Genomic DNA, 27,218 nt, shown 5'->3' with positions numbered 1-27,218 from the left:
TTTCTGGCAAATAGATTGGTATTCTTAGGGTGTATATAGCTTCTGTATATAGCTTGTATAGAGTGTATATAGCTTGCAACATTTATTGCATAATGTGGCCCACTTTAGATCGTTCCTTTTGGACTAGACGGGGCCGGAGTGAGCTACGCCGTCATTGACGTTCTCGTTATTATAAATCAATCAGGGCTGGAGTGAGAAGTTCATTTTTGTGAACACAATTAAATCACTGCAGTTCATTGTATCATGTTGGTTACAGGAAAGGTGCCAATACTCACCGCACTCCCCTTTTTCTCACTTTGCCTTTTAAGTCTAATCAAATATTAATTCAGACAGTTTAACTCATCCCTCGAGATTCATTTGTCATCATCAGCATGTGGAACATCAAAACCATTTGATGTCATCCTAGCTTAGTTTCTTTCCCCCTCTCTCCTTTGGGCATGATCAGCAGTATCAGATGCTACAGGAACCTGCAGAGAGAAGATAGAGATGACTTCTGATAGAGGAAACAAGTTTGGATTAGATTTGTGGAAAAGTGAAATTTGTTTCTTTATTGATGAACAGAGAAAATGATAGAAATCAAACTATTCTATCAAACTATTTTACAGCCCTCTCACATGGGTTAGGGTTCAGAATAGGCACCAATTATTTATTATAAATGGTTTCGAAACATTTGGAAAGTCAGAAATGTGTCTTATAGGTCATTTGGAGAATGGATAAGCTGAAGGGTTCATAGCTGATGAATTAGTAGAAAAAATAACAATGTGCTTTTGTAAAGTGTTGGACTATAGGCCTCCACTTTACTATAGGCATAGTTTCTGCAAGTCTCTGGAGATATCTTGGAAGGATGAATAAAATTCTTACAAAATATATTCCCTTAGGTGTTTTTTTGATAATGGTGGTGGTGGATAGTGCTGTCTGACACATTGCTCCAAAATCTCCCAGTTATGTATATATGAATATAGGTGTTTTATCTGAAGTATTGGCACCCTTTGTAAAGATATTTTAAAAATGTCTGCATGGTTACCTTACTTTGGATACCTTGGATTGGCTTCAAGCTTGATCACTCAGGCCAAGCATATCTCATATCTCCACTGCTGATTCCCAGGGTAGCAGCTATTAACACTTACTACCGACCCACTCCAACAGCGAGTTCCTATTTGCCCCAAGGTACTCGGATGTACGTGGAGTGTCAGAGAATGATCTGAGCCACTTATCAAGTTCCGTCTTGAACCTCGTCAGGGTAGGGATCAACTTGATGTTTGCTGGCATCATATTGTAGAGGGTTGGTGCAACTGATGAGAAAGAGTTGAATATCATCATGTTGACACTTCTGTACCATGAGTTGCCAAGAGGTCTGATACATGTCATTCCTCTTCTAGCAGATTCACTGAACTCAATATTGATACAATTAAGGATAAGGTTGTTCTGGATCTTCTAGATCAAGATGATGGTGTATCACTCATGGTGCCTTTGTAAGGAATAGAGGTTGAAAGCCTTAAGTCTGTCTCAGTAGTTCATAGTTCAAAGACAATTGATTTTTGTTGTGAAGGATCTTTGTATACTCTCAGTCTTGATGATATCACACTGAAGATGCAACGACCAGAGTGGACAGCAATACGCTACTATAGACCTTACTATATATGACTTGTATAAGAGCATCAGTGTGCCCTTGTCCCAATATGAGAATATTGGGACAAGGTTCTCAATACCCAACTGGCTTTTTGGGTTTCAAAACCCAACTGGCTTTTTTGCTGGCTTCAGCTGCCTTAATATTGATATGGGCTCTCCAGCTGAGACTTTGGTTCACATAGAATCCAAGATCTTTACCACACTCTTCACTTGAGAGTACTGCTCCAGATGGTAAAGTGTAAGGGAGTTTAAGATCTTCATTCCTGCTGTGTTGGAGGTTAATTAGATAAATCTCACAGAAACATTTATTTGAATTAGAGCTATCCTAAGAAAATAAAAACGTATATCAAAAATACTTTTATAACAAAACCAAATGTGTCACAACAGTCTTATGAACAAAATGTAAGTGAAATGTGTTACTTAGTGCTCCAAATATTCATATGCATGGCCTAAAATAGTAGGGTTTTTTTAATACAGATGTGCACAGAACTGTTTTTTTACAATCATGCTTGAGCATTTTTTTTTGCTTGTACCTGCCCACAGCATCTAACTAATTTAGTTTATTTTTCAAAATATAAACAAATCTAGTAACTTAATATCAAGTCAAAGTCCCTCTCACGCCAGAATCTGGTCTTCCAAGGCAGTCTCCTGTCCCAGTACTAACCAACTCTTTAAGGCGTATGGGTGCGGTGCCGATCTCCGTTTCGATAGCCCTCGGCCTCTCACCTATACAGCTAGCGTTACGGGGCGGGGGGTCCTCTGGTAACCGCGAGAGTTTGACTTGAGAGTAATTTAATATAAACCATCACAACCCTGACCAGGCAGTTACTAAGGATGAATGAATGAACAATGTAAACATATCAGTGTACGGTATATGCATCGTTCACGTTCACGTTAATGAACATGGGCTTCCTTCTATATCTGACTCATATCTGCTCATCTACATGAAAGTACTGTAAAAGATTCTTCCTTATGCCATGTGAACCTTGGCAGTTTTTTTTTCTCAGTTTATATGCTGTATATAATAGATTGCTTTGACTAAAACTGGAGTTTCTAGTTCCTTTTTGGTGTCATAATTTTGGTGTTATATGTAAATCTATAAAAACAAATATGAGCGTAATTAATGATAGCCTTTCACCTGTGTACCCTAATTCCCATCTCTTCCTATCCGTCATACTGCCAGAAATTGAAGTGCAGCTGTACATCCAGGTCCTCAAAAGTGGTGATCTAATGTTAACCATGACCTTCACCAACTTGACCAGTGACTCCCGCACCATCACCTGCAAAATCCCGGGCAGAGTGGAATATTACACTGGAGCCACCCGCACCCAGTTCATACTCCTCACTCATGAGGTGGCTTTGCAGCCTTTGGAATGTGAGTCAGATTATGATGCCTAAACAATATGAAAAGCATTATGAACAGTTCATGATTTATCAGAAAAAAAGAACAATATTGGTTTTCACTTCTTCTGTGTTTCCACTGAAATCATAAAAGGATGATATTTAACAGTTATTCCACGAAATCGAGTCATACATGAGCTGGTAGCGCTGAGTCGGCTACAAGCCGTGTTTCGACGAGATTGAGTGGAATAACTGCTTGATTCTATACACATTCGCTGGATTTTGAGAAACAGAGCATTTTTATTTTTTGCAAATTCGATAAATAAAAACTTTATACAAAACGTCCGACAAAATCATTTCTGCTTAGAATGTAAACAAACCGGCGAAATGACAGGAGCAATTTGTGAAAAATGCTATAATAATAATAATTCTTGAAAAAAACATACACTCTTACTCTTCTTTTCTTCTTCTTTAGGGTTTTTAAAGGTGCATTACTGCCACCGACTGGGCTGGAGTGTGGAACAGGAGAAATTGGGAGGGGGAACTATGTTCTTTTAGCCATTTCTGTTTCTTTTAAATACTTGATAACAAAGTGATATATCTGACTTGATGTGCTCCGCCATTTTGTTTTTCTCTACTCACGGTATGTGAGCTGATAGCTTCATAGTAGAGTAGCCAATCAGAGTGCGCGATTGCTCATATCCAGTGAATGTGGATAGAGAAACTGCTGTAAAAAAATTAATGCATTTATTAAGAATATAATTGTTTACTAATTTATGTAGAAAGTGTGATTGAGTGATCAAGGATGTTATTTACAAGTTGAAGCTTCTGAGACTGTCTGTGTGCATTACATAGCTAAGCAGGAGGTCATCACAGTGACAGAAGATAAGTACAAGAGCTTCATCATCGGCCGGTCTTTCCTGTCCTTCATTGTATATGCCTTCATCCATGAGACTACAGTGTCAGTCACGACCATGGAATCGATCTGTCTGGAAACCCCTCCCCTTCTCATTGAGGTACATACGGAACATACATCATGCTGTACTTCTTCTTTATATCCTCTAGGATTTGCAACTGACCTTAGCATTACAATAAACTATTATAAAATATGATCAATGATCATAAGTGTTTTTCTTTTTTTTCTTTCATAGTATGATCATGATATTGGATAGTACATCCCTATATTTGGAAGCACTATTAAGAAAAGTATTGTGACAAAACTCTGAAATGTGCAGGGTAGTGGACTTGAAAGAGTGGTACTGTGAAGGCCTAAAGTATGCTCTGCGTTGATTTTAACTGTATTTATTGACCATCAGGTGAGCAACCACTCTCAGGTTGGAAAGGATATGTTTGCGATCATGAGCTTCACCAACACACTTGGCTACGACCTGACCAATGTCACTTTGCGCATCGAGGGGCTAGGCCTCTTTCCTGTGAAAACCAAAATCTACAGGTAACACACTGACAGGTGAAAAAGAAATGGACAAAGAATAGATCAGCTGGTTCAGGCCAGATTACAGTATTTAGTATGAAGCCTTGTAAAAAGCCTACATTGTAGTGTAGATGTGTTCCAATCCCATACCATAGTCTCAGTACTGTAATCAGTCATGTATAGTGAACTGGTTAAAGGAACAGTCCACCGTACTTCCATAATGAAATATGCTCTTATCTGAATTGAGACGAGCTGCTCCGTACCTCTCCGAGCTTTGCGCGACCTCCCAGTCAGTCAGACGCAGTCAGACGCGCTGTCACTCCTGTTAGCAATGTAGCTAGGCTCAGCATGGCCAATGGTACGTACGTACGTACTAACACCTTCTGCGCACTTCGGCAGCGCATTGATATGGAGCTCAGATATCAATGCGCTGCCGAAGCACGCAGAAGGTGTTAGTACGCCTGTCATTATAGTGCGGACTTTCCATAGCATAGAAAATCGCTACGTTTCAATTTGTGTAACTGAACTTGTTTCATGTCACTGGTCATATAAACCTATGTAAACAGGAAAAACGCGGAAGAGTTTGGTCGCATCTAACTACAGCCCCAAAAAATACCATTGGCCATGCTGAGCCTAGCTACATTGCTAACAGGAGTGACAGCGCGTCTGACTGCGTCTGACTGACTGGGAGGTCGCGCAAAGCTCGGAGAGGTACGGAGCAGTTCGTCTCAATTCAGATAAGAGCATAATTCATTATGGAAGTACGGTGGACTGTTCCTTTAAGGAGTGGCCTGACGTATATGGTTTTATTTTTTTAAAATACTATCACTTTGTGAAAACATGCTTACATGAGCTGAATGATTTACTGACCTTAATCAAAGATGGAATGAAGTGAAGAGATGAAGTAAGTAATAAAACTCTTGGGGCATTCTGTTATAGCAAAACAATCAACAATGGGGTGGGGTGATGCAGCTGGAAGTAAGGTGGAGTTACTGGTAGCACCCTGAAGTTGATTATTTTCCTTTTACAGCACGTCCCAAAGTGTTTTATTCCTCTTATACCACAACAATTTATCCCTGTTGAACATTCAACAGTGCTCTGGGATACCAAGTGCAATATAATATTCTGTGTGTGTGTGTGTGTGTGTGTGTGTGTGTGTGTGTGTGTGTGTGTGTGTGTGTGTGTGTGTGTGTGTGTGCACGCGCGTATGTGTTTGCCTTGTAGCACCATTCAACAAGGTTCTAAAATAAAATGGATTGAGTCATTCAAGCCTCAACAGGCCGGCACCAAGAGGCTGGTGGCCTGCTTGGATTGTGCTACTCTGAGAGGTGTGTCTAGATACCTGGACATCATCATACAGCCTGGAGAAAACTAAGCAAGAAGACAGAGAGAGAGAGAGAGAGTAAACAATGTCTTTTTTTCAACAAATTTTTTCGCTCATCTAATCATGATATTGAAGGTTTTGTATTGATTGAGTAAATATCTATCATACCAAATACATATGGAGACTGCTTACAGAGTCTTTCAGAAAAAAATGACAATGATTGATAAAAGTCTGCATAATTACATAATGACATAAAAATTTTTACAACACGCAATTGTGTAAACGAATAATTAAAAATGCATAATTATAATTTGATTTGCTATTACAATGTAATTAATTAATGAATTCTACATACTGATGCTGTTTTGTTTTTACTAATGCATACTGACAATAAATTTAATCTCAAAAGCAAATTTGTTTTCTTTTTTATTATTATTATTATTATTATTATTATTATTATGAACGCCTGAATATTGATAGCAAGAGTGTGTGTATCACTAAAAAAGTTTTTAAAAAAAAGCAAATATGAAACTTTGCTTGTTAGTTTATCGAATACACGGGATTCTGTCTTTATTTAATCATCGTTTCAGTATTAAAGTCTCTTTTTCTTCTTCCTCCTTGTCCAGCACTGTTGATGGGTCGGGGTCCATGTGGACCCTACTGATCCACATCGTATTAATTGGAGCAAAGTTTTATGATGCCAGATGCCCTTCCTGCCACAACCTTCCCATTTCTGGGCTTGAGAAACAACCATTCACACACACATTCGTACCTATGAGCAATTTAGAGTAGCCAGCTAACCTAACCTGCATGTCTTTGGACTGTTGGGGAAACCGGAGCACCCGGAGGAAACCCACACGGACACAGGGAGAACATGCAAACTCCACACAGAAAGGCCCTCGCCGGCCACGGGGCTCGAACCCAGAACCTTCTTGCTGTGAGGTGACAGTGTACTCATTGTATGTCACTCTGGATAAGAGTGTCTGCTACAGTGGTGCTTGAAAGTTTGTGAACCCTTTAGAATTTTCTATATTTCTGCATAAATATGACCTAAAACATCATCAGATTTTCACACAAGTCCTAAAAGTAGATAAAGAGAACCCGGTTAAACAAATGAGACAAAAATATTATACTTGGTCATTTATTTATTGAGGAAAATGATCCAATATTACATATCTGTGAGTAGCAAAAGTATGTGAACCTCTAGGATTAGGAGTTAATTTGAAGGTGAAATTAGAGTCCGGTGTTTTCAATCAATGGGATGACAATCAGGTGTGACTGGGCACCCTGTTTTATTTAAAGAACAGGAATCTATCAAAGTCTGATCTTCACATGTTTGTGGAAGTGTATCGTGGCACGAACAACGGAGATTTCTGAGGACCTCAGAAAAAGCGTTGTTGATGCTCATCAGGCTGGAAAAGGTTACAAAACCATCTCTAAAGAGTTTGGACTCCACCAATCCACAGTCAGACAGATTATGTACAAATGGAGGAAATTCAAGACCATTGTTACCCTCCCCAGGAGTGGTTGACCAACAAAGATCACTCCAGGAGCAAGGCATGCAATAGTCGGTGAGGTCACAAAGGACCCCAGGGTAACTTCTAAGCAACTGAAGGCCTCTCTTACATTGGCTAATGTTAATGTTCATGAGTCCACCATCAGGAGAACACTGAACAACAATGGTGTGCATGGCAGGGTTGCAAGGAGAAAGCCACTGCTCTCCAAAAAGAACATTGCTGCTCGTCTGCAGTTTGCTAAAGATCATGTGAAAAAGCCAAGAAGGCTATTGGAAAAATTTTTGTGGATGGATGAGACCAAAATAGAACTTTTTGTTTTTAAATGAGAAGCGTTATGTTTGGAGAAAGGAAAACACTACATTCCAGCATAAGAACCTTATCCCATCTGTGAAACATGGTGGTGGTAGTATCATGGTTTGGGCCTGTTTTTGATGCATCTGGGCCAGGACGGCTTGCCATCATTGATGGAGCAATGAATTCTGAATTATAGCAGTGAATTCTAAAGGAAAATGTCAGGACATCTGTTCATGAACTGAATCTCAAGAGAAGGTGGGTCATGCAGCAAGACAATGACCCTAAGCATACAAGTCATTCTACCAAAGAATGGTTAAAGAAGAATAAAGTTAATGTTTTGGAATGGCCAAGTCAAAATCCTGACCTTAATCCAATCGAAATGTTGTGGAAGGACCTGAAGCAAGCAGTTCATGTGAGGAAACCCAACAACATCCCAGAGTTGAAGCTGTTCTGTACAGAGGAATGGGCTAAAATTCCTCCAAGCTGGTGTGCAGGACTGATCAACAGTTAATGGAAACGTTTAGTTGCAGTTATTGCTGCACAAGGGGTCACACCAGATACTGAAAGCAAAGGTTCACATACTTTTGCCACTCACAGGTATGTAATATTAAATCATTTTCCTCAATAAATAAATGACCAAATATAATATTTTTGTCTCATTTGTTTAACTGGGTTCTCTTTATCTACTTTTAGGACTTGTGTGAAAATCTGATGATGTTTTAGGTCATATTTATGCAGAAATATAGAAAATTCTAAAGGGTTCACAAACTTTCAAGCACGACTGTAAATGTAATGTAATATCATGCTAACCACTACACCACTGTGCCGCCTTCAGTATTAAAGTTTAAGTCTGCTATTATGTTTTCCAAGTGAAAAAGTTTGTATCCCTGATGACATGCTCTAGATACTTTATGTGCCTCATTATGAAGTACAACACTGTAAACACACATTTACTTCATTAAGCTAAAAACATAGTGTTCAAACAGGATCAAGCTAGTAGTCCATGGGACTAGAACTAGATATTTCACAAGGTAGAATTTTAAAAATAAAAGCTTTAAACGACAAACCAGTTTGTCTAAAAGATGTTTAAGAAAGCCCTTCAGAAGTTTAGATATAAATAGAAATAGGTGACATGTTTCTGAATGGTTTGCATTGCAGACTGTGTACTGATAGGTGTGGCTTTGAGAGAGACAGATGGTCATCTCTCATTCAAAATGACTCAAAAGCAACATTTAAGCAGTTGTGAGTAGGCAACCAGTCATCAAAAATGTTCCAGTGTCAAAACCAGTCATCAAAAATGCAGCTTAGCGACATTAGCTGGCTAGATAGTGTTAGCAGTGACAAGTTTGTGACATGAATATGACTTAAAAATAATTTTAAAAATCTAATTTTATGCCGATTGTAGTCCTTCCAAGTTAAATACTTTGAAATATAATAATAATCTCTAGCCGCTTTATCCTCTTCTTATTATTGGGTGGCACGGTGGTGTAATGGTTAGCACTGTCACCTCACAGCAAGGAGGTTCTGGGTTCGAGCCCAGCGGCCAATGAGGGCCTTTCTGTGCGGAGTTTGCATGCTGTCTGCGTTGTTAGGGTTTTGCTGGGACTCGAACCTGGTTCGTTGGTGTGATAATCCAGCAAACCCCCACTAGGCCACCAGGGAGATGGCTCAAGTGCAGAGGCGTGAGGCAGAAGTAGAAAAGTATCAAAAAGTTTATTTACAATATTTACAGTCCAAACAAAAATATAATCCAAAAAACGCTCAGAAGATGAAGGGAAAAATAAAATATCCAAAAGGTCAAAGGTAAATACAAAAGCAAAAAACTAGAAAAGGCAAAATACCAATGCTCAGAAGATCAAAAAACAGTAAACACAAAGTCCAAAAAGAAAAGCAAAGTGCAAAACCAAAGAGACAACGGCAAGGAACACAGAACAGAGGTAACTGGAGCTAAACATAACAGCACAAAGACTCCGTGACAAGAGGACTGAACTCAGGGGTATAAATACACAAACTAAAATAGGCCACAGGTGACACTAATGAGGACTAGGCGGGGCACAAGACACATGGAAAACAACAAACATAAAACACACAAACAGAGGCGGCCTCTAGAGGCCAAAACAAACATGACAAGAAAATGAAATAACAGCGGCCTCTAGAGGCCAAAACAGTCCCAGTCCTAACAGGACCACCCCCCCCCCCGGGGCGTCTCCTGACGTTCCCAGGGCGATCCGGATGGGCCGAATGGAAGTCCCAACACAGTTCTTTATCTAAGACGTCCCAAGCGGGAACCCAGCAGCGCTCCTCAGGACCATAGCCCTCCCAGTCCACAAGATATTGCAGCCCGCCGCGGACCCGGCGGGAGTCAAGCAGGGGATGCACGGTGAACACAGTCTGACCCTGGAAGATGCGGGGGGGTGGGGGGTTCCTAGAGGCAGGGGCATACGTGGACGTCAGTACGGGCCGCAACAGGGAAACATGGAATGTGGGGTTGATCCTCAGAGTCCGGGGCAACTGGAGCCGGTAGGAGACAGGGTTCACCCTGCGCACCACCTTGAAGGGGCCAATGTAACGAGGAGCAAGCTTGAGGTTCTCCACCCACAGCGGAAGGTCCTTAGTGGACAGCCAAACCCGCTGCCCAGGGCGGAAAGCTTGGGCAGGTCTTCTATGGCGGTTGGCCTGAGTCTGGTTGGTTCTGGAGGTCTGGATGAGGGTCTTCCTGACCTTGCTCCAGGTCTTGCGACACCGTCTCACATATTGGTTGACCGAGGGCACCCCCGCGTCCTCCTCCTGGTCCGGGAACAGAGGTGGCTGGAACCCGAATTGGTACTGGAACGGCGACAGCTTGGTGGCCAATGACTGCAGGGTGTTGTGGGCGTACTCTGCCCATGGCAGCCAGGTGCTCCACGATGTTGGGTTATCCATAGCCAGGCCTCGCAGGGTGGTTTCCAGGTCCTGGTTGAGCCTCTCCGTCTGGCCATTGGACTGTGGGTGAAACCCAGAGGAGAGGCTGGCAGTGGCTCCGATGACCTTGCAGAACCCTTGCCACACTTGGGAGGAGAACTGGGGCCCCTGGTCTGTGACGATGTCCTGTGGGAGACCAAAGACTCGGAAGACATGATTAAAAATAAGTTTGGCTGTTTCAAGAGCAGAAGGGAGTTTGCACAGTGGTATGAAGCGGCAGGCCTTCAAGAATCTGTCGACAATAACCAAAATGACAGTGTTACCTTGAGACTCAGGGAGACCCGTGATGAAGTCGACTTCCACGTGGGACCAGGGACGCCGGGGAATGGTCAGAGGATGCAGGAGACCCTGGGGACGCTGTCGCAGGTTCTTGGTTCTGGTGCAGACCTCACAGGACAGGACAAATGACCTTACTTCCTTCTCCATGTTAGGCTACCAGAAGCATCTTTTCAGGAAGTCCAGGGTCCTCCGAGCTCCCGGGTGGGCGGTGAGAGGGGAAGAGTGACCCCACTGGAGAACCTTGGCCCGGGCTTGATGTGGGACGTACAAGAGGCCCGGTGGCCCTGTCCCAGGACCGGGGTCCTGGCATTGGGCTCGTCGGACGGCCTCCTCAATACCCCAGCGGACAGGGGCCACAATCCGGGACACAGGGATAATAGGCCCGACTTCACTCTCCCTGTTAGTGGCAGAGAACAGCCTGGACAGTGCGTCAGGTTTGGTGTTCTTGGAGCCGGGGCGGTATGAGAGGGTGAAGTCAAACCGACTGAAAAACAGGGCCCACCTAGCCTGTCGTGGGTTCAGTCTTTTGGCTTGCTGGAGGTACTCCAGGTTCTTGTGGTCAGTCCAAACCAGGAATGGATGTTGCGCTCCCTCCAGCCAGTGCCTCCACTCCTCAAGGGCCAATTTGACCGCTAGCAGTTCTCGATCCCCCACATCGTACCGGGACTCCGCAGGACTCAGGCGGTGGGAGAAGTAAGCGCAGGGGTGCAGCTTTCCTTCCGAACATTGAGAGAGCACCGCACCAACACCACTGTCCGAGGCGTCCACCTCCACGATGAATGGTTGGGAGGTGTCCGGGAGGACCAGAATGGGTGCCATGAAGAAGCGGTCCTTGAGGTCTTTGAATGCCTTTTCCGCCTGAGGAAACCAGACATAAGATCCACCTGTCCCTTTGGTGAGGTCCGACATGGGTGCTGCTACAGAACTAAAGTTCCTAATAAACTTGCGGTAGAAGTTAGCAAATCCTAAGAACCGCTGAACCTCTTTGACGGACTGGGAGTGGGCCAGTCCCGGACAGCCAGGGTCTTGGCTGGGTCCATTTGGAGTTGGCCTGTCTGTACAATAAAACCCAGAAAGGAGACCTTGGGAACATGAAATTCGCATTTCTGGGCCTTGGCGAACAGATTGTTCTGTAGCAGCCTCTGGAGAACCTGGCGGACATGGTGGCGGTGCTCCTGCATGGTCTTGGAAAAGATAAGGATGTCGTCGAGGTAGACAAAAATATACAGGTTAATCATGTCCCTCAAGACGTCGTTGATTAGGGCCTGAAAAACAGCTGGTGCGTTGGTGAGTCCGAAGGGCATCACCTGGTATTCATAGTGCCCAGACAGGGTGTTAAAGGCAGTCTTCCACTTGTCTCCCTGTTGGATACGGATGAGGTGGTATGCGTTCCGTAGGTCCAACTCGGTGAAGACGGTGGTGCCTTGGAGCAGGTCGAATGCTGTGGACATCAGCGGAAGGGGATATTGGTTGTGCACAGTGATCTTGTTCAGGCCCCTGTAGTCAATACATGGTCGGAGCCCCCCATCCTTCTTGCCGACAAAGAAGAAGCCGGCACCAGCAGGTGAGGTGGAGGGTCGAATGAACCCAGAGACCAGGGCGTCTTTGAGGTATTCCTCCACGGCCTTGCGTTCTGGCTGAGAGAGGGAAAACAGTCTGCCACGAGGAGGGGTAGTCCCAGGGAGCAAGTCGATGGCACAGTCGTAGGCACGGTGCAGAGGAAGAATGGTGGCCCTGCTCTTGCTGAAGACCTCCTTCAAATCCCAGTACTCTGTGGGAACTTGAGATAGCTCGGTGAGATCAGGGGGCTCGGCAGGAGACACAGGAGAGCTAGAGAGCAGACAAGAGGCATGGCACGCAGGGCCCCATTCCACAACCTGGCTAGTGACCCAGTCTATATGAGGGTTGTGGCGGGTAAGCCAAGGAAGACCTAGAATAACTGGAAACTCAGGTGAAGGAATCAGGTGCAGGGATAATTCTTCCTTGTGACCTTGAGACTGGAGGAAGACTGGAGAAGTAACTTGGGTGACTCTTCCATCACCTAACGCTTGGCCATCGAGGGCAGACACAGACAGTGGGACTTCAAGAGGTGCAGTTGGGACATTGATACTTTGGGCGAAGTGAATATCCATAAAGTTCCCAGCCGCCCCTGAGTCTAACAAAGCTTGACAAGAGTGGACAGACTCACCCCAGGAGATGGAGACCGGGATGTAGATTCCTTGGCCAGGGAGTCCGGGAGAGAGGGTAGGCCCTGTCACAACCCTCCCTCGGCTGGACGGGGCGGTCCTTTTCCTGAGAGTTCGGGACATGATGCTCGGAAGTGACCAGGCTTGCCACAGTAGATGCAGCACTTGTCCCTTCTTCTGCGCTCCCTCTCAGATGCGGAGAGGCGAGTACAACCCACTTGCATGGGTTCAGGACAGTCACTGGAAGAGGTAGACAGGCTCCAGGTAGAGGCAGGGAGGCTGGGGAGGCTCAGGACTTGGCGGCATTCTCTCATCCTGTTGTCCAGATGAGTAGAATGTGAGATGAGAGTTTCGAGGTCACTTGGGCATCCAATAGAGGCCAGGCCGTCCTTGATGGGGTCAGACAGACCATGGTGGAAGGCTGACACCAGGGCAGTCTCGTTCCATCCACTTACTGCTGCGAGCGTCCAGAACGAGATGGCGTAATCTGCGACGCTTCCTCCTTGCCAAATGGACATGAGCTTTCTGGCTGCGTCAGTATTGATGTCCACCTGGTCGAAGACCCAAAGCATCTCTTCAGTAAATAGTTCAAAATCAGAGCACTCGGGTCCCCGTCTCTGCCAGATAGCTGTTGCCCAAGCTCGTGCCTTACCAGCTAACAAGGTTATCACAAAGGCGATCTTGTGGCGATCCGTAGTGTAGGTGGTAGGCTGTAGCTCAAAGGTGAGTTGGCACTGGGTAAGGAACTCCCGGCACTCACCGTGCTTGCCATCATACCTCTGTAGTGCAGGAAAGCTGGGTTCGCGAGGTGAAGGAGACAGTGTGGCGGGAGGCACTGGAGCAGGATGAGGGGATACAGGCAGAGGTGTCAGCTGTGCCAGGGTTTTCCCAATTTGCTCGTTCACCCATGAGTGTCCATGGTCACTCCGAAGCATGTCAAAGCTACCATAATTACCTGAAGGTTGGCCGGGTAGACAGTTGAAGCAGCCTCTGCTGAGTCGGTCATGACGGAGTCTTTCTGTTAGGGTTTTGCTGGGATTCGAGCCTGGTTCGTTGGTGTGATAATCCAGCAAACCCCCACTAGGCCACCAGGGGGATGACTCAAGTGCAGAGGCGTGAGGCGGAAGTAGAAAAGAATCAAAAAGTTTATTTACAATATATACAGTCCAAACAAAATTATAATCCAAAAAATGCTCAGAAGATGAAGGGAAAAATAAAATATCCAAAAGGTCAAAGGTAAATACAAAAGCAAAAAACTAGAAAAGGCAAAATACCAATGCTCAGAAGATCAAAAAACAGTAAACACAAAGTCCAAAAAGTCCAAAAAGAAAAGCAAAGTGCAAAACCAAAGAGACAACGGCAAGGAACACAGAACAGAGGTAACTGGAGCTAAACATAACAGCACAAAGACTCCGTGACAAGAGGACTGAACTCAGGGGTATAAATACACAAACTAAAATAGGCCACAGGTGACACTAATGAGGACTAGGCGGGGCACAAGACACATGGAAAACAACAAACATAAAACACAGAAACAGTGGCGGCCTCTAAAGGCCAAAACAAACATGACAAGAAAATGAAATAACAGCGGCCTCTAGAGGCCAAAACAGTCCCAGTCCTAACATGCGTGGGTTTCCTCCGGGTGCTCCGGTTTCCCCCACAGTCCAAAGACATGCAGGTTAGGTTAACTGGTGACTCTAAATTGACCGTAGGTGTGAATGTGAGTGTGAATGGTTGTCTGTGTCTATGTGTCAGCCCTGCGATGACCTGGCGACTTGTCCAGGGTGTACCCTGCCTCTCACCCACAGTCAGCTGGGATAGGCTCCAGCTTGCCTGCGACCCTGTAGGACAGGATAAGCGGCTACAGATAATGGATGGATGGATGGATGGATGGATAGATTATTATTATTATTATTATTATTATAAAGACAATCTTTATTTCATTAAAAATAAACTTCAAATAACTATAACTGTACAAAATTATTTCTATAATCTTTGTTTTAGTTTTTATTTATCATATATTTTTTATCAATTTAATCTATATTCTTTAGCTTAGTTTCTATTATATATAGTTTTTATTAATTTAATCTATATTCCTTAGTTTAGTTCTTATCATATATAGTTTTTATCATACTTGTTATATATTATTGCAGTTTTTTTATGATATCAGAAAAAATTGTGTAATTTTGAACAATTATAGAAATCATTTTGTACAGTTATATTATATTTATTTGAAGTTTATTATTATTATTATTATTATTATTATTATTATTAATTTATATAAATAGCACATTTCATACATTTACAATGAAACTCAAAGTGCTTTGCAGTATGATTAAAAAAACAGAAAGAAAAAGGTATTAAAAATAAAATATATGCAACCTATAAAACTGATAGGAAAAAAATAATATAAAACAGAAATATACACTGTAAAAAATTTTTTTTTAGAATTGCTGTTTGTTTTTTGTTTTTGTTTTTTTAATCAGTGATTGATGGAGCCTCCTGAATACTAAATGTTCATGTGTTCCAGATTTCTTGTGCATGAAATCATAAAGCTCCTTCACCATAAGATGATCTTTAGACACGCCCACATGCCCATCTATGGCCTTTAAAGCCCACCCACTCACATCTGTTCACGTCCATATTAGAACAGAGACAGAGCCTGTTGTATTGAATACCAGAATATCTTTGCACATCTGTGAATCTGTGATGAGCTGGTACCCTTCATTTGCCCTTGAGTCTTATGAATATCATCCTGTGCATCACTAATTTCTGCTTTTGCATTCTTGATGCTGTCTTGCTTTTGTCTGTAGGTTTACCTTCGACCACTAATCCAACTCAAATAGCTTGAGGATGCGAAATCTTTCATTACTCTGCAGCTGTTTAGCATTTTGGCCATTTTCTTTCTCTTTCCTCTGTCCAAATCCTTCTATCTTTCTCTGAGGTAATTCCAGGACACACTCTACTTCATGTTGGTGCAGGGGCAGGGGGAAAACTCCTCCTCTGACGCAAGAGGTGTCTTTTTTCATTTGGACCAATTTCTCCATATTAATGAGATGTAGCTGGGTTTAGACAGCTCCAGCACCAGTCTGCTGTGTCTTCACTCCTGGAATTCCCTTCCTCATTTTCTCTCCCTCCACCCATGTCTTTCTGACTGTTTCTCCTGCAGTCACCTAAATGAGTCATCCATGAAAGCCTACTCAGGCAATTCCATAACTAATGTGTAAAGTAGGCTACACACAGCCTCTGCATATTAAAATGGAGTCCCTTATACAACAACCCCAGTTTGTACCTGCTCTCTGCTTCGTGAATAAAAGTCCTTTCATTCGGTTTCATCACTGGATTTGGACAAACTCATACCTGATACCATATATGAGCTATTTCACTCTCCAAACCATATCACTTCGAAACAATTTGAGGAGAAATGTATGCCATGTTGATCACATTGATTTGGCATAATCACAAACAGGTGAAAAGTGTCATTGCAAATACTCACCATGAGAGGGCGCAAACACTGAGCACATGGACGCGTTTTAAATATACATGGCATCTAATAAAAGCAGCAACACCAGGCTCCCCTCCCATCATCTATTATCAATATCACCAGTCATATGCAATGCTATAGAAGCCTTTCCAACACGACGAAAGACTATCCATGATGATGATGATGATGATGATGATGATGAATGAATATTTCATCCCAAAACTAAATTGTTGAGGTGTTATACAACTGAAAACACCGAGAGATTTACATCCAAATAAAAAGTCTCCCTTGAGACGAGCTCGCTTTAGTTGTGTTGCCTTATGGTTTAAAATCCAACATGAAATTATAATTAATCCACACTTATCTGGTTAAATGACTTGATGAATACGTTTAAAATGTTAAATTGAATTGCAAATAAGGAAACCTGCAGCCAAATTGCCCCAATTATCCAACATTTTCAAAGATATAAGAAAATATATGCTTGTGAATAGCAGTATATGATTTATTTGGATATTCGGTCATTGCTGCCAGATTTTCCAGCTCTTGGAGATATTACAGTAACGTAGGCCTAATAGTCGTGATGTTGGACTTGTAAACAGCATACTTGGTATATTTATATAGATAGAGATATATACAGTAGGTTCATATGTTTTATAAGAGGAGCACTGACTTTTAATAGCACGGACTGTTTTAGGGGTGATTTTGTGAATGGACCTGGCAACCTTGTATTTTCTAGTTCAGTACTGGAAGATTGCAACCTCAAACGATATGATGTAGGTGTGCATTTATAGAGCATAAAATACTAATGATTAAACGATGACAAGTCATATATAAAATACAACTTTATTATTAATTCCCCCACAGGGTTTTTCAGAAATAATTTACAATTACAATTAGCCTAACCTCTCTCTCTCTCTTTATATATATATATATATATATATATATATATATATATATATATATATATATATATATATATATATATATAGAGAGAGAGAGAGAGAGAGAGAGAGAGAGAGAGAGAGAGAGAGAGAGAACACTGACTTTTAATTGTGCAGGATGGATTTTGTGAATATACCTGGCAACTCTGTATTTTCTAATTGAGTACTGGAGGATTGTAACCTCAAACAATGTTGTGTAGGTGTGCATTTATAGAACATAAAGCCTTCAGACAACAACTAGACTCATACTAATGAATAAACGATTACAAGTCATTGACAGGATCCTGGAGCTGAGCCCAAATAGAATAAGTGTCAGATCTCAGTCCTGAAACGTTAGACTACTTCATTTCACCATGGGATTCATTTTCAATTCTTCTAAATCTTCTTTAATCACTCAGCAGAGGAGCGTGAACCGGAAACAGGGAGCAACCACACTCACACACACACACACACACACACACACACTGTACTCCCTCAGTGGAAGGGAGGGGTTTTCCATCGGCTCGAGAAAACCTGGGAAACTTTTTTTTTTTCATGCTCAAGACCACGTGCTATTACACATACATACATACATATATAAGCTACTTCAACACATATATGCACACATATAAGCATGTGCAAATCCACCACAATCTAAATGACCCTGAAAGCAAAACCATGTTCAGTGAGGAGTGCATCCTTCCTTGTTGTAGTAGACTATACTTACTCAACGTAACAGCCGAATCACGACCGGTGACGTCATCCCCATTCATAAGAACACCACCCAAATCTAACACAATCTGATTCACATGACATACACGACACCATAAATTATTATTATTATTATTATTATTATTATTATCTCATTCTCATCTCATCTACATGATTAGTCACATTGATTTATGAATAAACTCTAAAAAGCTTTATCTGAACATAACTAAACCCATGCAACATTTAGTCGATCTCGATCTACAGTCGGTAAGCTGTATCCTAACTCTAGGATGGATGGATAGCCCTGGTGAGCGTCCATCAATGCATGAATGTAATAACCTATACTGCACTGCTTTATAAATCTGTAGTATAAAATGTATTTGCTCTACACAGGCATTACACGTCTATACATTCTGTCTTGGTCCATCCTAAACATCACAGTCGAAAGAAATGGACCACAGTTTGGAACAGAGCCTGAGTGATGAAACTGCATATCCGTAATATGCTTGTCTTAGTTATAGGACGCGTCCTAAAGCATGCAACCTACTGATGATGCAGTGCTATAATCTCCTTAGTGAAAGAGTCTAAGTTTTTGATATAGCCTACAGAATAACAGAGCACGCCCTATGGTGTTGTGGAAGGAGCAGTGAAGTTGAAGGTCTCCCAGGACAGGTGTGCAGTCACGGTGGTCTCTAAAAGTGATTGGACAGCAGTGTGCTTGCGGATGGTAGGTAAGAGTGGAGTCATTCCCCTGCACTTTTAGGGGGAGTGGAGGGTCAGTCTTGTCTAGCAAATGAGAAAACGAAAAAGCGGGGAGTCCGACGGGGGACTTTTACGTCAACCATGCCATGTGGGCGTGAAGCACCATGAGAGAGAGAGAGAGAGAGAGAGAGAGAGAGAGAGATTACCGCACTCCTTTAACGGGGTGCACCATTTCACTCCGCTCCACTGTGCGCGTAAAAAAGGCAACACGCACCAAAAAAAAGCAGAGAGGGAGAGTAAGAAATCTAGAGAGACACACACAGAGAAAGAAAGAGAGTCCTTGAATTGCCACTTGAAACAATCGGCTATGTCCTGCGCTCAGTTTTTGCAATCTTTTCCTTGTACAACTATCTAAAGGTAGGCACACTCTCATGGTTCTACTCCCGTAGGATGGGATTAACTTTGTCCGGAAGATACATCTCACTGGTGCTTGCTGTACAAATAGGTGAGTGGTAACAAAAATAGCTCTCCGTGTGTGTGTGTGTGTGTGAGGCACTGGTTTGTCCTTTGCGACCTGTGTTTATAGGTTTATTGTGAATTAAATCTTATTCATGTAAGGCACTTCTGGTATAGATTATATAAAATTACGCATGCAGATTAAAATTTGCACGCCTAGCATTTAAAAAAAATGCAACATTTGAAGTGTTCAACCTTGAGTAGCTGTGTCTTGTTTCCTTGTTTCTTCATGCTAGCCGTTGATTTTGTAATTATATATATATATATATATATATATATATATATAGAGAGAGAGAGAGAGAGAGAGAGAGATGTCCAGTGCGCATTCTTCTATCATCCCGTTCAGTATTCAGTACTATAGTTGATCCTCATATGGTCTGGTTCGTCAAAAACAAGGAGCAGTAATTCTATCAGGAACAGGACCGCCTGCTGTCTGTTATACTGGAGGCGTAAATTATTCACACCCCATGCTAGGGGGAAAAAATTATATATATATATATATATATATATATATATATATATATATATATATATATATATATATATATATATATAATTTATCTGAGTGGGGTCATAACTGAAGAGTCAAACAAAAACAAATGCAGGCAGGCACATAGAGAGATTTATTTTAAATCATGCTTAATAAATCTATATTCATTTGTAAAATTATATGACAAACTTGTTATCGTTAGTCTGCTAAAATAGTCTATTTGCAAAGCACTTAAAGGCTGCATTATATATATATATATATATATATATATATATATATATATATATATATATATATATAGTTTTGATAGTGTGGAACAGTAGCACTGCTTTAATTTTTATTTAACCTTTAGAAGGTGTATAAATTCTTGTCAGATCAGGTGTGATTTGCAGCCGGACAGTAACCCGGTTGAAGTGCATTAATTCACCATTCTCCTCCTCCTCCTTCTTCTCCTCCTCCTCCTCCTCCTCCCTTTTCCACTAAGCTCCATGCTACACTCGTTTTCACTCCGATGAGGTTGTCGTGACCATCACAGGCGAGTCTATTTCAGCTGCTTCTATATATAGACGTGCGGTGGATTAAACGCATATACGAACAAAACGGTGCGTTTCGCAGGAACAGGTTCATCTGAGGAAGGGGGGGGGGAGCAGGGCGTGAAGACTGTGTAGAAAGAGAGAAAGGGGGGAAAATATGTCTGATAAACGAAATGACTATCCAGGACAAAGAAAAAAATCATCCGGCAAATGGATTAATTAAAAAACCCAACCCGCGCGTGATGATGAAGTACAGTATAATGACAGTGATATCTTGCGCATCTTGATAAAGCAGCAGCAGCAGCAGCGCTGGAGAGATTTGTGGGCGCCATGTTTAAGTCAGTAACTAGGATACTACTGAAGGAACCGTGGTTACAGTTAATTATACACCACAGGACCTGAGAACAAGTGGACCATGTGCACTATGAGCAGTTCATCTGGGTTGACAGGATCCATCGAGGGAAATGATTTCCAGTCCTTAGATAGCCCACATATATACACACACATGTCTATATATAGATGCATCTGAATTTCTGAAATTGCTGAGATTTATTTATTTATTTATTTATTTATAGAGTCATAGGGAACGTAACATTATACGTTTTATATATCAGGATTGCATGTAACTGCCAATGTCAAGACTGTGGTCATTCTGGAGAACAAAATTCAGCACTCTGGGTTATGCAATACTGGAGCAGTGAAACGTGTGTATGCGTAAAGTAGATAAAGGCTGGGCCCTGAGCCCTATTTTAGCAACGTCGCGTTTTTTATTATTTTTTTAAATTGAAAAGAGGAATTTGATAGTCGTCCTATGAGCAAAGCCACCTCCATATTAAACCTCAAAATATAGTTTAGTGCAAAAGTAAAACACTTATGCCAAATTAGCTGTATTATTATTATTATTATTATTATTATTATTATTATTATTATTATTATTATTATACTCTCCTACGCTCTTTATAAGGCATTGTCTCGGAGATTTAAAAAAAAAAAATTTTTAAGAATAATACGTTATCTCTTGGGATTAATCCTATAACATTTTGATCACCTGAGAAAATCCCATGTTTAATGAACCGGGATTCGATACAACCTCACATTCCAAATGTCATTTCCAGTAATAGAATTCAGTAATACAAAGAATGCAATAATAATAACCACTATTACAACAACAACAATAATAATAATAATAATAATAATAATAATAATAATAATAATAATAATAATAATAAAACATGCAGTGAAGTAGGGCAGCTTGTGTGCTAAAAATCTTTGTTTAGAATCCATCTCACACAATGCCACATACACTGCAGAAACACACACCCCGTTTCCTCCCAGCCAAGTGCATTACTTCATCTATCTATCTAGTTATCCATCCCTCCCTCCCTCTCTCCCTCCACCTCCCGCGCAAAAATGATGAAATTATTTCAGCAAGGAACAAATTCCTATGTAACATGGCTACAGTCATACAACTCTAGCAACCTACTCAAAAATAGATAGATAGATAGATAGATAGATAGATAGATAGATAGATAGATAGATAGATAGATAGATAGAAGTAAGCCGAATCTGGGTGCGTATATATATATATATATATATATATATATATATATATATATATATATATATATATATATATATCAATCACCTACACACATAACGAATTAGGATTCATGTCTCTTTACCCTAACTGCAGAGAGCAAATAAAGTGCATGCAAATAAACCTGTCTTTTGAAATTAACCTGAAAAAACTGGCCACACATGAAATATTATTCAGCACCATTTCCAGCCTGGTAATGTTGAACGTTCACATTTCTGAAAGCGAGCTTTTAGCCTCACATCCTCCTCTTGTTGCAGCATATTTGCTCCAGACGGTTGGAGCGACGGGGAAATGTGACACCGTGTTTAAGGGCTTCTCAAACTGCCTGCTTCAGCTGGGAGAGAACATGGCCAACTATCCACAGGAGCTGGGTGAGAAGGAGAACCTGCAAACTATCTGCGGGTAAGGGTCACATTTTCAGCATCCAGTTTTGTCCATGGTTTTGAACGCGCGCCTGTTATGTGGGGTGCGTGCGTAAGTGCGCGTCGTGTGTGTGTGTGGAGCCAGATGGCACGGGGAAGGGTGGAGGGGGTCGGGTAGCTTGTTTAACTCCACACCTCCGTCATCAAAATCACGTTAATGCAGCCATCCGCGGTTCCTCATATCCATCCCCATCAATTAAACACCGCGCCATGCGTCAAGGGTGAAAATCATCTCTAAAACACACAATACACAGCACAACTTACAGTAATAAAGCTATTAAAACAGGAGTTCAGCGCTCAGTAGCGTGTAGTGTGTGTGTGTGTGTGTGTGTGTGAGCCCACATAAAGGGAGAGAGAGAGAGAGAGAGAGAGAGAGAGAGAGAGAGAGAGAGAGAGGAGGGACTGTAGTCACATGCTATGATTTTTCCCTGCAGGCTTGCACTGTTGCACTGAATTACTCCTGCTTGGGTTTCCCTCTTTCTCCTGGGTTACACAAGGACAGAAAAAAAACAGTTATGTGGGATTAATGATTTTTTTTTTAATATAGTCAACATCAAACCAAATTATTTTTGAGTAACTTATTTCATTGTCAATTATTTATAAGGGGAAAAAACCCCCAAAATAAATTAATATATGAAAGGTGATTTAAAGGACAACTGACTAGATAATATAACCTCATGCTTGAAACCTAATCAGCACATCTGAGATCCTCAAGCCATGTGTTATCATCTTCCTTTATCTTTTCAATGAGGCTTCCTTTTTTTATTGCCATGTGCAATCAGAGATCCTGTACATATGGAAACTCTTTAAAGAAATTATTTATATTCTTTCCAGACTGACGCATAGCTAACACGCTAATGCACTAACACACCCACTTTCCCTATAAGATAATTAAATAAAACACTGAGAATAAACCAAACCTTGGGGTTATTTAGGCTTGGTGCTGCTCCAGACAAAGCCTGTTTTATGTATTTGATACAGTATTCCTTTACACTAGCCTGTGAAATAATAGATGTGGTCCTTATATGATCAAATATTATTAACTGTTATGGATTTGTTTTGTAATGATCTTGCCCACCCTGCCATTCAGTGGTACAATCCATTTAAATAAATAAATAAATACATACATACATACATCATCCATAACCATTTATCCTGTTCAGGGTGGCAGGCAAGCTGGAGCCTATCCCAGCTGGTTATGGGTGAGAGGCGGGGTACACCCTGGACAAGTTGCCAGATCATCACAGGGCTGACACATGGAGATAAACAACCATTCACACCTACGGTCAATTAACCAAAGAGCCACCAATTAGCCTAACCTGCATGTCTTTGGACTGTCGGGGAAACCGGAGCACCCGGAGGAAACCCATGCAGACATGGAAAGAACATGCAAACTCTGCACAGAAAGGCCCTCATCAGCCACTGGGCTCAAACCTAGAACCTTCTTGCTGTGATGCGACAGTGCTAACCACTACGCCACCCGTGAATAAATAAATAGAATAGTATTAAAAAGAATAAGCATTCATTAATTTTTTATATATGTAGGGTTTTTTTGGTTTTTTAACCTTTTTAGACTTGTATATGCTTTATAACGTTTTATTTAATGTCATATAAAAGCAATTCACTCGACTATACTGTCTTCTTTTTTATGATTTATCTCAAATCATTATCATTTGAGATAAAGGCATGTGGGTGGTTTTTTTCTTGTTTTTCATTCTCAGTAGCTTGTGTCCATCGGCTCAGTGGTGTATGTTCAAGCCCTAACGTTGATGAAACATTGCCTTTTCACAGATATTGGGAAGACTTCCATGCGTGTGCCACCACAGCACTGGCAGACTGCCAGGAGGGAGCGACAGAGCTGTGGGAGAAACTCAAGAAGCAGTCGAGAAACCTTGAGTTTAAAGGCAGTTTGTTTGAACTGTGCGCTGGAGGGAATGATGCGAGCACACCTTCAGTGTCTCTGAGCGGCCTCCCCCTGCTGCTCAGCTCCATCTCCACCCTGCTCACATGGATCCAGTTTTAGCGGCCAACACCAAATCCAGAAGATCCACAACACAAAGACATTTTTAGCTCACATGAAAAGAAGAGTATGGGAAACCTTGGGTGGGGAAGGGGAAAACACACACACAAGAATGAGTGCTCTATCACCACGACCATATGAAGAAAATGAAATAATAGCAGAAAATATGAAGATCAGAAACCATCTTCAGCCAAAATGGATTTATTACTATAGCTACAGCGCTTCATCCGGAGAAGACGACTTGATTTTGCTGTAGACAATGGCAATAAGGCGTCTTCAGGGAATGCTCCATCTGCCTGACCTGGGAGTCCACTTCATCAAATATTTAACAGATTGAAAATCACTGTTTTTTTTTATTTGTTTTTTTTAAATGATGATGATGATGAATTTGTGGAATTACATTAATGCCTACAATGAAGTAATTATTACTGTAGGCTTTATAATCTAATCTATCATGCATAGAGAAATTAAATTTCCTCTTACACACACGCACACACACGAGCCAAATTACACTCAGTCTCAGTTTCCACTGAAAGGTGTTGTTCTGTTCTGGGTTGTTGTTTTTTTTTTGTCAAATCTTTGGATTTATTTATTTATTTTTAGTAATTTACAACGCCACGATCATGGATGTATAGTTGTGATGGAGAAACAGCCTGTGTGATGTTTTGACCTGTAAACAAGGCTGAATCACCACTGTAGGAAAAAAAAAAGCTAGGGAAGGAAAAAACACTCCATCTTGAATAATGGTAGATTGATAAAAAGCACCATTATTAATAATAATAATAATAATAATAATAATAATAATAATAATAATAATAATAATAAAACCTCAGGAATGATTTTAGGCATTTAAATGGAGAGTTCAATCAAACAGGCGAATGCAGCTAACAGTGAATGAAAGCTAGGACTTTAGGTGGCAGTTATCATGAATGTATGTAGCCTATTTGCTTAATGCTAATTGGTGGCTATTCGCTTTCATACACTGTTAGCAACATTAGCATTTTTTTTTTTGATGGAATTATTCTTGAATCGATAGTAGATTGTATGTTCCCTAAAGAGAGGAAACTGAGGGAGATGTTAGGGGGAAAGATGCTAAACATGTCAAATGTAGCGAGAGAAAAAAAATGGTGAATGATTAGACTGTTGACCAGTGTTTCAACCATTCAAATATTTATTTATTTATTTATTTATTTAAAAACAAAATGTATTTAACGGGACGGGGTATTTAGGTTATGAGAAATAGAAGAGAACTACGTCCAAAACCGCATACCACCGTACAAAAAAAAAATAATAATAAAAATATTTTTTTCCTTTAAAATGCGCAATTAAATGTTATGACGTCATAATCCGAGTAGGTTGTGTGTAGTTTACATCTGAGATATTTGTATTTTCAAGCTTAAGATTGTCATTTGAAATGGTGACTATTACGTTTTTCTTTTCTTTTCTTCTATGTGTTCTGTATTTATTTTATTTTCCACAATTATAAAGTAATAATTAAAAAAAAAAACCGCCAGCATGTCAAACCAGTGCACCACTGCGTAGATTTATTTTTCACGCATGCGCAGTACACTAAAGTCAAATCCCATGTAGTACAGTAGTATGCAGTTTTGGCCGTAGGATAAAGTAGCATGAAATCACCGAGGATGTGAATTCATCAGCTGGATAACGGGGATAAAGTGAAGTTATTTAGCTGTAGGCTGCTATCTAATGTTGCCAAGGCATCTTGTTTCACTGCCTTCAAAAAAAAGGGAAAAAAAGAAAAAAAAAAGAAAACCAACACCAACAACGTGTATTTTATTTGTTCGTTCGTTCGTTTTGTTTCTCCAGGGGATGTTGCATATAAATATATAAATATTCCAAAAATCATACAAATATAAATAAGAGACGAATTATGTGAGTAGAATTTGAGATAAAGAGAGGCTACTTTAACAGAAAGCATTTTAAAACAGATTGATATACAGGTATATAAAAGATTGCTAATAAAAGAGGTATAAAAAGCATTAAATAAATGAGTTATTGTTTGAAAAAGATATGTGCATGGTCTGTTTTGTTTATCTTAATCATGACTGTTTAAAGGGTTATGATACTGGGATGCTTCAGAGCTCTGTGTGTGTGTGTGTGTGTGTGTGTGTGTGTGTGTGTGTGTGTGTGTGTAATCTCATAAATCTCACAGATCTTGGTGTGGTACTGCACCTAAATCATGCTGTACCTACACTAAAGCCATACAGTAAATAGGGATCTTTTGGGTCATTAGAAATTAGGATCAGCTTCGTAATAGTGTTCTACATGGACCAGTTTCTGAAAGAGGGAACACTCCAGATTTCCTAAACGGGATAAAAAAAAATGTCCACTTTATCCCAGTATAAATGTTCCGTTTGGCATTTATTCTAATAAATGTCCCCAAACCACAGGTCCTTACTGGCATCAGAAATCACCATAAATCAACAAATAGACGTGTGCAAACACTCACATTGCTTCGTTCAGTGAAATTAGGTTAAATAGCTGCTCATGACCTCTGCTGAACCAGGTTAGCTAACATTACTGTGCCAGCATGCATTATATATATATATATATATATATATATATATATATATATATATATATATATATATATATATATATATATATATATATATATATATATGATAGCCTATATGTATCTGTGTGTGTATGTGTATACACCAAATTCGGGGTTACTATAAATAAATAATAATAAATAAGTCTAACGTTGATATTAGCGTTATTATGAAGTTAGCGTTGTAAAGAAGAAAAAAAAATCCCCACCAGCTTCCACCTTCATGCATAAAAAATGATCAAGCCTCTATTATTTTTTTTCTTTTAAAAAATATATGACACAAAT

The 27,218-nt window shown here is 40.8% G+C and overlaps 2 protein-coding genes across 2 annotated transcripts in view; both read left to right on the top strand.

Annotated features, from left to right (window-relative positions):
- Positions 1–4,427, top strand: part of LOC132886304 (coagulation factor XIII A chain-like) — a 34,740-nt gene extending 30,313 nt beyond the window's left edge. Inside the window, exons 12-14 of the mRNA XM_060920855.1 lie at positions 2,813–3,004; positions 3,826–3,986; positions 4,287–4,427. Coding sequence (XP_060776838.1) covers positions 2,813–3,004; positions 3,826–3,986; positions 4,287–4,427 — 494 coding nt within the window. The remainder of the gene's footprint in view (positions 1–2,812; positions 3,005–3,825; positions 3,987–4,286) is intronic.
- A 14,412-nt stretch (positions 4,428–18,839) lies between these two features.
- On the top strand, positions 18,840–26,333 carry nrn1a (neuritin 1a). Its single transcript, XM_060920719.1, has 3 exons — positions 18,840–19,285; positions 22,174–22,318; positions 24,130–26,333. Exons 1-3 carry the CDS (start codon positions 19,231–19,233, stop codon positions 24,359–24,361), a joined length of 432 nt encoding a protein of 143 aa, XP_060776702.1. The 5' UTR covers positions 18,840–19,230; the 3' UTR covers positions 24,362–26,333.
- The last annotated feature ends 885 nt before the right edge of the window (positions 26,334–27,218 follow it).

This window comes from Neoarius graeffei, chromosome 5, assembly GCF_027579695.1.
Source record: "Neoarius graeffei isolate fNeoGra1 chromosome 5, fNeoGra1.pri, whole genome shotgun sequence".
NCBI classification, from domain to species: domain Eukaryota; kingdom Metazoa; phylum Chordata; class Actinopteri; order Siluriformes; family Ariidae; genus Neoarius; species Neoarius graeffei.
The sequence above is the reverse complement of the archived record's forward strand: the minus strand, read 5'-3'. Positions and strand labels throughout refer to the sequence as shown.

What these genes read in the sequence shown, in the direction of transcription:
- nrn1a (XM_060920719.1), top strand. Translation starts at nt 19,231, where the DNA reads ATGGGATTAACTTTGTCCGGAAGATACATCTCACTGGTGCTTGCTGTA. An exon ending in GGTGCTTGCTGTACAAATAG is followed by an intron (nt 19,286 to 22,173) that starts GTGAGTGGTAAC and finishes CTCTTGTTGCAG; the next exon opens with CATATTTGCTCCAGACGGTT. An exon ending in AACCTGCAAACTATCTGCGG is followed by an intron (nt 22,319 to 24,129) that starts GTAAGGGTCACA and finishes GCCTTTTCACAG; the next exon opens with ATATTGGGAAGACTTCCATG.